Source organism: Saccopteryx leptura, chromosome 5, assembly GCF_036850995.1.
Source record: "Saccopteryx leptura isolate mSacLep1 chromosome 5, mSacLep1_pri_phased_curated, whole genome shotgun sequence".
NCBI lineage: Eukaryota > Metazoa > Chordata > Mammalia > Chiroptera > Emballonuridae > Saccopteryx > Saccopteryx leptura.
In genome coordinates this window covers 69,093,437-69,106,321 of record NC_089507.1, presented here as the reverse complement: position 1 = coordinate 69,106,321, position 12,885 = coordinate 69,093,437, and the positions used below count along the sequence as shown (strand labels likewise).

Here is a 12,885-nt window from a genome sequence, read left to right as displayed (position 1 = left end):
TTTGTACTATCATCCTGAGTAAGGCCACTATTGTTAATCACAAGAATGTAAATGCTATTTGTTGACTCTCAGATTTCACAATCAACAGGTAGACCTAGCACAGAAAATGTTACAGTTACAAAATAGGAAATAAATATTATCAGCCCTGACATGGTGAAAGTAAATTTGCAGGAAATCTTACCCTTTGCAATAATATGGATTGACATGGAGAGCTTAATGCTAAGTGAAATCAGCCAGTCAGAGAAAGACAAGTACCATATGATTTCACTCATATGTGGGACCTAATGAACAAAATAAACAAGCAAAATATCATATAAACAGACTCATAGGGAGCAAGCTGACAACTGTCAGAGGAAGGGGAGTTGGGGGGCTGGGTGAAAAGGGTGAAGAGATTAAGCAAAGAAAAAACAAAACTCATAGGCAGACAGCAGTAAAGGGGAAAGGGGCGTGGGCGGAAGTAGAAGAGGGGAAAGGGGGTATAGATGGTGATGGAAGGAGACTTGAGTTGGGTGGTGAACGCAATACAATATACAGATGATGGATTATAGAATTGTGCACCTATACTTATATAATTCTTATATTAACCAATGTCACCCCAATAAATTCAATAAAAAAGTAAATGTACAGATAATAGAAGCTGGGAAGTAGAAATGGACAGCTGAGGAGAAGAGAAGTGTATACCCGCCTCTTTCAAAATTGGAAGGCAAACGTTTTAGCAGGTAGTTGCTGGAATAAGATATAAAAAGTTTCAAATATAACCATATAAAAGTAATAGAGATAATGACATAATTATATTGGGAATGTATATACATGGGTAGGACAGAGTTAGGGGAGGAGTGAGCTACATCCTCAATTGTTACAGGAGAAAACTGATTACAGCTAGTGCTCGACTTACGACCATGATTGGTTCTGACAGACTGGCCATACGCGATTTGGTTGTAAGTTGAGTAGGCTCTATGTACAGTTATAAAAATCTTTAAGTCATATTTTATCATAATTTTCTTTCATTATTGTTATATATCATAATTTTCTTTGTTCATTTTATGCCATTTGTATCATCTCTACACCATTTTGTTTCTTATTTTTACATTCGTCAGGTTTAAGTAAAACACTGCATTACCAGTACAATTGGTTTAATATTTGCAAAGCAATTTCCTCTTGGTAGACATCTTGGGAGGGGTTTGATGAAAAATATCCAAGACACAAAACGCAAATTGCTGTACCGAGTCTGGGATAACAGTTGAAATGGTGCACATGGAGATGGTAGTGCTGCCGGAAGCTGGTCGGCACTGTCATACGCTGCCAGACACGGAGCAGTCGTGGTTAGCGATTGTGGTCATAAAGTCAAATGGTCGTAAGTTGCATAGGTCGTAAGTTGATCAATATTTGTAATGTCTGCTGTCTACCATAAGCCTATATTAGAGGCTTGTAAGTCATCTCTGCAATGAACAGCTAAATGTATTAACAGAAGTTTATGTGAGGATTCAGACAAATATCAGACTAAAACTGTGTTTTTAATATCTGCCCTGCTGAATCATTTTTAAACCAGATATACTCATTACTTTGAATTTATAGATTTATTACTTGGGGGGGGGGGAGACGAGGCTGGACAGGCTGACATCTAATTCCCTCCAGCTCTTAAATCTAGATTCCAGAGCCAAGTGTGAAGGCTTCTAACTCAGAAGGGCAGGAAAACTATTTGAAGCACCTCCTTTAGCAGTGGTCTGGCAATCGATTCTGGATGTTCTTCCTCGGTAGTTTTTAGAGTAACAGGAAAAGAAAAGGTTGTGTAATTGCTAAGTATGGTGGTCTTTTGTTCAGAATCCACGAGGATTCTACAGAGATAGAGCCTTACAGATGACCAGTTCATTTATAGTAATAGCTATCATTCATTATGTACATTTGTATGTAAGATGTCATGCTCTGTGCTGTTTAAATATCTCATTTACGCAAGCAAGCTGCTATTGCATCCATTTTACAGATAAAGTAACTAAGACTTCAGATGAGGGTAAATAATTAACCAGATATTACATAGCTAATAAAAACATTGGCAGGAATTAAAACTCATTTGTTTAACAGTTGTACTCTTAGTCTATTTGCTAATTAGTCTGTTATGTAACCTAATGATAGAAGAGGGAGGTGCTATGAATGCTGTTGGAGTTATAAATAGTGGGAGTTTTGATCCTTTTGGATTTTCACAGTGATTTAGAACTGGTTTAGCTTTTCTTGTTTGCCCTAAGAAAGAAGCCAACCTAGCACAGTCATAATGGCCTAGGCTTAAATTCAACTCTACCATTTATACTATGACCTCAGATCATTTGCTTAATTTCTCTTAATCCTTTCTTTCTTCAGTCATGTAATAGAGATCTCAACTGAGCTTACTGCTAAGGTTATTGAGAGGATAAAAGGAACCATTGGGTATGTGAAGCACTCAACATAATGCCTGGCCACACACAGCAAGTGCTCAATACATTGTTGAGGAATCCCTTATTTTGTTATCTTTTTAAGGTCACTACAACAGGTGGGAAGGCAGCATGAAATTAGGATGCTCCACATATAAAACATATAGTAACACTCTCTTAATGAAAGGTATTTTTTTAAACTGCAAATGTATACTGCTCACAAATATTCCCTAATTTTTGTGAGCAGTATAGTATAAAATCACATACTTTACCACTGTATCAAATTAGTGGCTAATCATCACTCACTAAACCATTCACCCTCTAATTATATTACTGTTAATTATAATTTACACAGAGATGAATTGTAGATAAAGTTCTGTGCTTTATGTTAACTCATTTCAACTTAACAAAAATCCGTAGGGTACCAATAACATCCTAATTTTACAAATTAGAACATATGCTCAGGGAGATCCAGTCACATACACGTATGGGATTCAGGTATGAATGTTTCCAAACACTGGATTTTCTCTTTCCTTGGTCAACTTAGGGCATCAAAACTACCCAGTTTTTTCTTTAATACAATTTTCTAAGAGAACAAATAGAGTCAGAGCCTCACTGTATATTCAGGTCGGCAAATACAAAAGGAAACACATATACATACATGAAGTCACCATGGAAAACGTGATTTCTTCCTACAGGTATCAGGCAAAACAAGTTTGACAGACACTGACCCTGTTTCTAGCTCCAAGTTTTAACTTTCTGTGGGAACTTTAAAAAGTCAATCTAACTGATCTATTCATTTATAAAATAAAGAGAAAATTTTTTTTTCCTAAGCTTCTTAGGAGGCTTTTTGAAAATCAAATGAAATAAACTCTTGAAACTGTATGCTTTTTATAAGTATGTTTGTACTTCTGTGAACAGATTTGGGAGTCATAAGAAAGATGGGCAGAAGAGATTCGGAACTTTCAAGAACTCCACGGTGTCGCTTTAGGGTGCTTAAAGCAAGAGGCAGGAATATAAATTATTCGTGAACTTCCATTTCTTATGATTTTCCTGCCTCAAGTATAAGGGGGTAACCATTATACAACGAGCCGACAGAAGTTTCTTCCTAAACACTGCACTCTCTTGCAAAAAGCCCAATTCAATTACCCTCATGAACTGAATTGGAAAAATACATAGACAGACATTAAACTCTTACTGCGCACAAGCCCAGAGTTTGGTCTTTCCTTTCAATAACCACTCGCTGGGATTTTTTTTTTTTTTTAATCACCAGTTACATAGTAACACTCGCATGTATAGGTTACTAAACCAAAAATTGCTATTTTTTTTTAATATGGTACACTTCACAATCTTGCTTGTCATCCTTGCACAATGACCATGCAGATCTTCTCTGTGTCGTTGCAATAAGAGAGTATGTGCTGCTGACGTGAGCACAAATTATAATCTTCAGACAAAATTTTTCTATTGTATTACCCATTCTGTGGGCAGTGATTCACTAACTTGGATAAATATACAGTTACTAAAGGGTACTATATATATTTTTTCCTACAAATTCTAATAGGTTGAGTGAAAAAAGGTTATCCAAATATACTGCTTTTCCTCGTGGAAACGATCCCCTTTAATACGATCAGAGATTTCCTGGGTCTTGATTATCGTTTTTCCTGAAAGGACAAAATTTCCTCTGTCCTCCAAAAATCCTGCTTAGTTCATACTAAAATGTGAGGAAGCAGTATTTCTCAGAGGAATTGACCAAATTTTGGAAAACAAGTGGCCACTAACCCTCCAAGGTTGGCTCACGAGACCGGGAGAAACCGGGTTAAAGATGACCGGAGCCGCGCAGCTCGTGGGGGCTGTGCGAAGCAGAACGAGGAAGCTTGGCTCTCCTCCGGACTTTGTCCCTCCCAGTTTCCGAGCCTGGGAGCTGTCCCTCCGCACTGCAGCCTGAGCCAATTGCAAAGGACCTGACCAAGCCCAGCCCAGCGGAAGGAACGGTTCCAGAGTTGTTTGTTTCTTTTTGATAAAGGAGCCCTTCCTTGCTCTGGGCTTTTACTGTCTCCGGTGTTAGACGGAACGACCCACTTCCCTCTCCCCCAAGCAATTTGGAGTAATTGGTAAACAAAACAAATCTTCGCAGCAACAAAAATGAAGTTCTTTCTGGACATCCTCCTGCTTCTGCCCTTACTGATCGTCTTCATCTTAGAATCTTTCTTGAAGCTTTTCATTCCTAAGAGGAGAAAATCAGTCGCTGGAGAAATCGTCCTGATTACTGGAGCTGGGCATGGACTCGGGAGACTGACTGCCTATGAATTTGCCAAACTCAAAAGCAAACTGGTTCTGTGGGATATAAATAAGGTAATAGTACTGTTTTACTTCCTGGTACCTTATGTTTGCATTTTGCAGGCAACAACCCCTTAGAGAATAATTGTAAAGTAGTAGAAAAAAAATTATTATTGCAATTTGATAGATGGGGGGGGGGCATTGGTTAATTAACGTATTTATCATCACATGATAAATAGAACTCAGTGATAAGATTCTCAGTTGCTGCCCATTAAACATTGTAAATTTACCCCCACTTTTGCCTTGAAAATAATTTGAAATTTCCTACGGAACTTGATTTCACTGATCTCGCAATCTTAATCATATAGAAAAATAATAGTTTTAGCTAGCATATTCAAAGAGTAAGAGATTTGTACCTATTAAAAAAAACTGCCTGGCTGGATGGTTCAGTGGATAAAGCGTCGTCCCCGTGCACCAACGAGTTGCTTTCTCTCTCTCTCTCTCTCTCTCTCTCTCTCAGTGGGGAAAATTATTTTTAAATCCTGCTTGCAATTATTGAGGTAAATTGGTCTAAGAAACCAATATTATTATGCCAAAATAATTTCCAAGAGTAATTTTTAAAAACCCCGTATTGGCCCCGGCAAGTTGGCTCAGTGGTGGAGCATCGGCCTGGCGTGTGGAAGTCCAGGGATTGATTCCCGGTCAGGGCACACAGGAGAAGCACCATTACTTCTCCACCCTTACCCTCCTCTCCTTTCTCTCTGTCTTTTCCCCTCCCACAGCCAAGGCTCCATTGGAGCAAAATTGGCCTTAGCGCTGAGGATGGCCATGGCCTCCACCTCAGTCTCTAGAATGGCTCCGATTGCAGTGAGCATCGCCCCCTGGTGGGCATGCTGGGTGAATCCCCGTAGGGCACATGCGGGAGTCTGTCTGGCCCCCTTCTCACTTTGGAAAAATATAAAAAATAATAATAATAGTAATAATAATAATCCCATATTAATTAAAAACAAAAAAAAAGAGAGGCCCTGGCCAGGTAGCTCAGTTGATTAGAGAGTTGTCCTAATACACCAAGGCTGTGTGTTGGCTCCCTGGTCAGGACACATACAAGAGTCAACCAATGAATGCCTAAATAACTGTAACAGCAAATCGATATTTATTTCTCTCTTTCTCGCTTTTTCTCTCTTTCTTCCTTCATCTCTCCCTCTCTAAAATCAATAAGCTAAAAATAAATAAATAGCCTAACCTGTGGTGACACAGTGAATAAAGCATCATCCTGGAATGCTGAGGTTGCCATTTCTAAATCCCAGGCTTGCCGGGTCAAGGCACATATGAGAAGCTATTACTACAAGCCTACTACAAGTTGATGCTTCCCGCTCCTCCCCCTTCTCTCTTTTTCTCTCTCCTCTTTCTATAATCAGTAAATAAAATCTTTAAAATAAAAATAGTCTTCAATGTGGGTTTTACAAGAACAGGTATAGGTTTAAGGAAGAGAGAAGGTCTTACAATCTTACCTTTTATTTGGCCCGGGTTTGATGTGCAAAGAGGTTCTGGGGAAGCCTGAAAAGATACACCTTACACCAGTGACTTTCACTCAGTATGCTGCTAGAATATTTAAAACATGCAATATCTGACTATTAGTCAGGGGCACTGACCTCTTTTACCTTAGATTGTCAAAAAAAAAAATTACAACAGCCAACATAACCGTAGCCCTCTGCTGTGAATGCCATATTAAACCATATATATATGTCAAATAATACAGTTGCATCTTATTGGTCATGCCACATAACAAAGTTGCATTTAATCAGTTAATTCTTCATACCAGAAATCCTTATGTACAAGTACAGGCGCCTAATTTTTTTTAAAAGTCACTGTGGAGGCTCTGGCCAGTTGGCCTCATTGTAGAGTATGGGCCCAGAATGTGAATGTCCCAGGTTTGATTCCCAGTCAGGGCACTCAAGAGAAATGACTATCTGCTTTTCCACCGTTCCCCTTCCCCTTTTATTTCTCTCTTTCTTCCTTCCTCCTGCTGCCATGGCTTCATTGGTTCCAGTGAGTTGGTCTCGGGCTCTGAGCATGGCTTTGTGGCCTCGGCCTCAGGCGCTAAAAAATGGCTAGGTTGCTAAGCAAAAGAGCAACAGCTCCAGATGGGCAGAGCATCACCCTTAGTGGATTTTCTGGGTGGATCCCTGTTAGGGCCCATGTGGGTGTCTATTTGCCTCCCCTCTTCTCGCTAAAAAAAAAAAAAGAAAAAGAAAGTCACAGTGGCGCAAAAAGGGTAGGTAATATAGGGGTTTTTTTGTAAGCCAATCAAAATGATACCAATTTTTTGTCAGATTGGTAAAAAAAATATTTTTTGGTGTCCTGCAGAATTATAGTAATTAGTTTATGTGTGGTGTGAGATGAACAAGGTTGAAAATTGCTGCCTTACACAATAGTTAACATCCAATGGTGTAAAGAATAATTCATGGGCTCTGGCTGGGTGGTTCAATGGATAAAGCGTGGCTCCCACACTCCCAGGTTGTGGGTTCCATTTCTGGTCAGGGCACGTACAAGAAGCAATCAATGAGTGCACAACCAAATAGAACAACTAAGTGCAATAATGAGTTGGTGCTTCTCGCTCTTCCATTCTCTCTTTCTCTAAAATCAATGGGGAAAAAAAAATGAATTCCTGGGATGTGAAGTAGAAGAGGTCCAACCTAATGAATGAGTGATTGAGAGAGCAATCAACAAATACTTCCTGAGTATTGCCTAGATATTAAAAAGACAGTGGCAAACAGTAAATAAGTTCCCATGCCCTCACTCTAGTAAGGAAAATAGACATTAAATAGTTACTGTGCAAAAACAGATGTGAACTGGGCTTGGTCTAGTCTGGTGTAGTCAAGGAGGTGTCTGCTACTGTGGTGTGGTCAGATTCATCTGAGCTCTCCACATCTTCATGAATAACTTACCCAATATCATGGGTAACTCCCTAGAGCTTTAGGCTCCTTTTCTGCAAACTGGATAAAATACCGGTACTTACCTTAGAGGGCTGGAGGATTATGTGAAATAATGCACACTTAATATACATATAATATGCTATAATTTGGACTTCCACTGGCCTTGAACTTTATGACCCAGCAACGCCAATCTGCTAGTGTTTCCCCAGAGAACCCATCTCCTATCTGTTCCTTTACTTACACTCTGCCACACATGCTCTGCCTCCTCTTTGCACGGCTGTTCTACTCACCCTTAAGACTCACTCAGGTACCTCTTCTTCCTGAATTGCACTGCACGCCCTTTCTCTGTGTTCCCATAACTCTCTATATAGAGAGTGTGCACTCTGTATAGAGTCGTGCACTCATTGATTGCTTCTATATAGCTCTATTATTATACTTATCATAATATATTAATGAGAATTATATGAAATGGCCAATATTCAACCCTTTATTATAAAACAATAACAATCTCTTATGGTCCTACCTAAATACTATGTTTATTTTATGTTCCTTTATATTACACTGTGAGCTCTCTGGTCAGGACTTTGACTCATTCATATTTGTGTCCACAAGTCTCTTCTAAGCATTATAAATATGACCTACACATTAACATGTAGGAAAAAATGAGTGAATGAATGAATGAAAGAATTGTAGTTAACTGATTTATTTACTTCACAGCCAGAAAATTGATATCTATAATTAGTTTGTAGTGACAGAAAAAGAGCTTAATGTTATTTTTTAAAGCCTGATATGGAATAGACACACAGACATACATACATATATTCACAATGTAAAATTCATAGTACAAAATTAGTATTTTAAGCTTTTTATCTTCTTTTTTAAAGCTTGCTTTAAGTTCAGTGCCAACTAAAAGAGGCTCTTTGGAGTACTGAGAGCAAAGTGTACCTGCATCTTTGCCAAAAAGACGGGTCAGCTGAGTTGCCCAATGTTCAAATAATCTGACACTCTTAATGATTCTCAGCTGTTTATATAACATGCTCATATCATTTATTTTGTTCTCCTTGCCTTCTTTGCTACTTTTCCCAGCACGGAATTGAGGAAACAGCTGCTGAATGCAGGAAGCTGGGTGCCATTGCTCATGCCTTTGTGGTAGACTGCAGCAACCGGGAAGAAATTTACAACTCCGCGAAGAAGGTGAAATTTTAGTTTGGTTAGAATCACCGTGTCAGAGGTGGGAAGGATTTTGGAGACGATCCAGTCATGGTGCAGACAACAAACTAACAGAAGTTTTGTGATTTGCCTAAGGTTGTACAGCTAGCTAGTGGCAGACCCAGAACTAAAACCCAGAACTGAGATTTCCAGACTTGACTGTGTTCTGGGGAGCTTGTTACAAAAATTAAGCACCCTAGAAGTTTTTCTTTCAGGAGGTCGAGGGCTGGGCCCAGGAATTTGCCTGTTTAGTACCCGGAGCACCCACTCCTCACTTATCTGATTCTGATATAGCTAAATCCTTGGGTGGCACTACAGAATCACTGACTGGGTCTTTTGAGGTCCAATCAAAGAACTCAGTTAGGAAGACAGGATAAACCTAACTGTTTATCAGGCTTTGGTCATAGACAGAGACGTATCTATTTCTACAAAGCATTATTTGCCTTGTCTGTATACAACTGAGATGTCCTATATATAATAGGGTTTCCTCTGAACACATTCCTAAATGTACAAATGTACTTGTTAACTAAATGTGGTAATGGTGGAAAGGTCAGTAACAATTACCTGGGCAAATTCCTTAAAGTACACCTTTCCAGACCTCACTGCTGGATTGTTTGATTCAATACAGTATAAAGATTCTGATTCAGTCTAACCCAGCGGTGACACAGTGGGTAGAGTGTCAGCCTAGGATGCAGAGGATCCAGGTTCAAAACCCCAAGGTGGCCGACTTGAGCGCAGGCTCATCTGGCCTGAGCGCGTGCTCACCTGGCTTGAGTGCGGGGTCGCAGGCTTAAGCATGAGATCATAAACGTGACCCCATGGTCACTGGCTTGAGCCCAAGGTCACTGGCTTGAGCCCAAGGTCACTGGCTTGGTTGGAGCCCCCACCCCCATCATAGCACATATGAGAAAGCAATCAATAAACAAATAAAGTGCCACAACAAAGAATTGATGCTTCTCATCTCCTTTCCTGTCTGTCTGTCCCTCTCTGTCCTTCTCTCTGTCTCTGACTGTCTCTCCCTCTCTCACTAAAAAAAAAAAAAAAAAAAAGGATTCTGATTCAGCCAAGACTTGAGAACCTCCTATACTTTGGGGACATTTTTAACTTTTATTTTAAATTATAGTCTTTTATTCAAACTGATGCCACTATCGTTGATTAAGCCTTCGCTATGTCAGAAGAATAGATAGAAATTACCCAAGCCAGTGCTGGGTGACAAATGACCTTCCTGGAAAGGGGTACAGTAAGATCAAGCCCTTTGGATAATAACTATCTGCATTTCAAAATCACTATTTTACTTAAATGAACAATGATCCTCCTTCACAGAAATGAATGCTTATCCAGTTAATACTAGCTATCTCAGCTTGGGCAATTATTTAATCCCTTTGTGCCTAACTTTACTCAATTATAAAATGGAGATCACAGCAGTATCTACCTAAAGGGTTTTATGAGGATCAAGTGAATTAATGATGTAAAGTTCTTAGAACAGTACCTGGTGCTCAGGAGTCATTTTGTATGAATTAGTCATTAGTATTACAATAGAATCACCAATATTACCTATATCATTTTGTTATAAGTCATTATTAAGGGGAGTTAATTTCCTAAATGGAAAGCATTTCTTTCCAGATCATTGGGAATAGGCTTTTTTGGAGAAGATAACTTGACTGTTTGAAACAATTCCATATATTTTAAACAATGGTCTTACTGAAATTGTTCTGATATGTACTGACTGTATGCTTAAACAGACTATACACAATGACATGTGATTGTCAGATATTGTGAAGTAGCTATTTTGATGTGGCTGTTTTGTGTCAGGACAATTTTATGCCACCTAAACAATAAGCCTCTCAGCTTGTTTTCCTTTTTTTTTTTTTTTTTTGTATTTTCTGCAGTTGGAAATGGGGAGGCAGTCAGACTCCTGCATGTACCAAACCGGGATCCACCCAGCATGCCCACCAGGGGGCGATGCTCTGCCCATCTGGGGAGTTGCTCTGTTGCAACCAGAGCCATTCTAGCACCTGAGGCAGAGGCCACAGAGCTATCCTCAGCACCCGGGCCAACTTTGCTCCAACTTTGCGTGGCTGCAGGAGGGGAAGAGAGAGACAGAGGAAGGAGAGGGGGAGGGGTGGAGAAGCAGAAGGGCGCTTCTCCTGTGTGCCCTGGCCAAGAATCGAACCCGGGACTCCTGCACGCCAGGTCGACGCTCTACCACTGAGCCAACCGGCCAGGGCCTCAGCTTGTTTTCATTATTAAGAAATGTGCAAATCCATCCTGGGGAGAAGAAGGTGATGGTGGGGAGCTCGAGGATGAAGGAAGGGTCCAGAGGGTCTGGGCAAATGCTTTGGCATGTTAATTTGGAAGCGTGACAGCATCTTCAATTCAACTGCATAAAATGTCCTGTTTTTCTCATAGCTTAGGGGCATTGATCTGAACAACAGTTTTCCTCTTGTGCTAGAGATGAGGATACAGGTACAAATTGTGTTGATCAAGGGCCAAATAACTTTGCTTGACTCTAATAATTTACATGTAACCTGATGAAATTCAGTTCTGGCTGAGGAACCCTCAGAATGACACACTAATGTTCCACAGGGATACTGACAGGCCTCCTCCTTCTGACTGCCTTTCTATTTGACATTGGAGGCTTGTCTTGGTCTCTCAGGTCAGAAAATCTGAGAGCATCCCAATTCCATGTGACCTTTAATAATGATGTGACCTTTGGCAAGAAAGCCATTTGTGTTTCATGTTTCTTATCATTAAAACAAGCATAGTAAGAGTTGCTACCTCATAGAATTCTTGTGAGAGTTAAATGAGATTATGAAATTCTATAAAATGCATTGCACTTACACATGTGAAAGGTTTAAATAGGCTACTTGCCACCTCCCCTTCAGTCCAGCAACTGCAGCCCCGTCTAAATAATGATAGCTCTATTAATAGAAGCTAACTTTTATTTGGAACACAATTTATAACAGACACATTGTAACTTTAGGGCCCATCTACCAAGAAGCTTACTCAAAGAACCATAAAAATATTGATTGAGATACTCTTGCACTGCTAGCCCTTAATTTACAGTGACTTCAAGGAGAAAGGTTGAGGAGTAATAGAATGGAGTGACAATAAAAATAAATAGAAGATGTGGCCAGTTTAATAGTGTAGTCAGTTTTACATAGTTCCTCATAGTAATCCCTGTATTTGCCAATTAAATAATCTTTTCTTGGCTTACCTTTTAAAGTAGTGTTTAAAAAAGAAAACTGCGTATTTGTCACTGGTTATGTTTTTGTTAGCCGTGTACCTCTTGAGCTGTAAACAATAGAGCAAAGTGACAAGACTGACTTCAAAAGGGAGAAAGATGAGAAACACCAACTCAGAATTGTGGCACTTCAGTTGTTCATCAATTGCTTCTCATACATGCCTTGACTGGGGAGCTCTAGCTAAGCCAGTGACACTTGCTCAAACCAGCAACCATCTGCTCAAGCCAGTGACTCTAGGCTTCAAGCCAGAGACCTATGGGCTCACATCAGTGACCATGGGTTCATGTCTACAATCCCATGCTCAAGCTGGCAACCCCTGCTCAAGCCAGATGAGCCTGTGCTCAAGCCGGCTACCTCAGGGCCTCTAACCTAGGTCCTCAGTGTCCAAAGTGGATGCTGTATTCACTGTGCCACCACTGGTCAAGCTACCCTCATACTGCTTAATAATGTGTATTTCTTTTTCTTTTTCTTTTTAAGGTGAAGGCAGAAATTGGAGATGTTAGTATTCTAATAAATAATGCTGGTGTAGTCTATACATCAGATTTGTTTGCTACACAAGACCCTCAAATTGAAAAGACTTTTGAAGTTAATGTACTTGCACATTTCTGGGTAAGTATGATTTCTTTTACAAAAACATTTCCTTTTGTAGGGCTCAAAGGTTAAGTTTAAAAAGGAGCTTTCCGTAGACACAAAGACACATCACCTCAGTGCTAACATTTTCTCCAGGTACCAAGGATAATATACGAAAAGATCATTTTTCATGCTACAACCAACTCTCATCAGTTATTCTTCCTCTGTCCTCAAGAAATTAATAAT

The 12,885-nt window shown here is 39.7% G+C and overlaps 1 protein-coding gene and 1 non-coding gene across 2 annotated transcripts in view; one reads left to right on the top strand and one right to left on the bottom strand.

Annotated features, from left to right (window-relative positions):
* Positions 1-3,729: 3,729 nt before the first annotated feature.
* On the bottom strand, positions 3,730-3,836 carry LOC136407298 (U6 spliceosomal RNA). Its single transcript, XR_010751853.1, has one exon. It is a non-coding gene; the product is annotated as a U6 spliceosomal RNA (small nuclear RNA).
* A 547-nt stretch (positions 3,837-4,383) lies between these two features.
* The window catches only part of LOC136405290 (estradiol 17-beta-dehydrogenase 11), a 43,920-nt gene continuing 35,418 nt past the window's right edge, over positions 4,384-12,885 (top strand). The window contains exons 1-3 of the mRNA XM_066384541.1: positions 4,384-4,754; positions 8,702-8,809; positions 12,547-12,678. Coding sequence (XP_066240638.1) covers positions 4,545-4,754; positions 8,702-8,809; positions 12,547-12,678 — 450 coding nt within the window. The 5' untranslated portion in view covers positions 4,384-4,544. The remainder of the gene's footprint in view (positions 4,755-8,701; positions 8,810-12,546; positions 12,679-12,885) is intronic.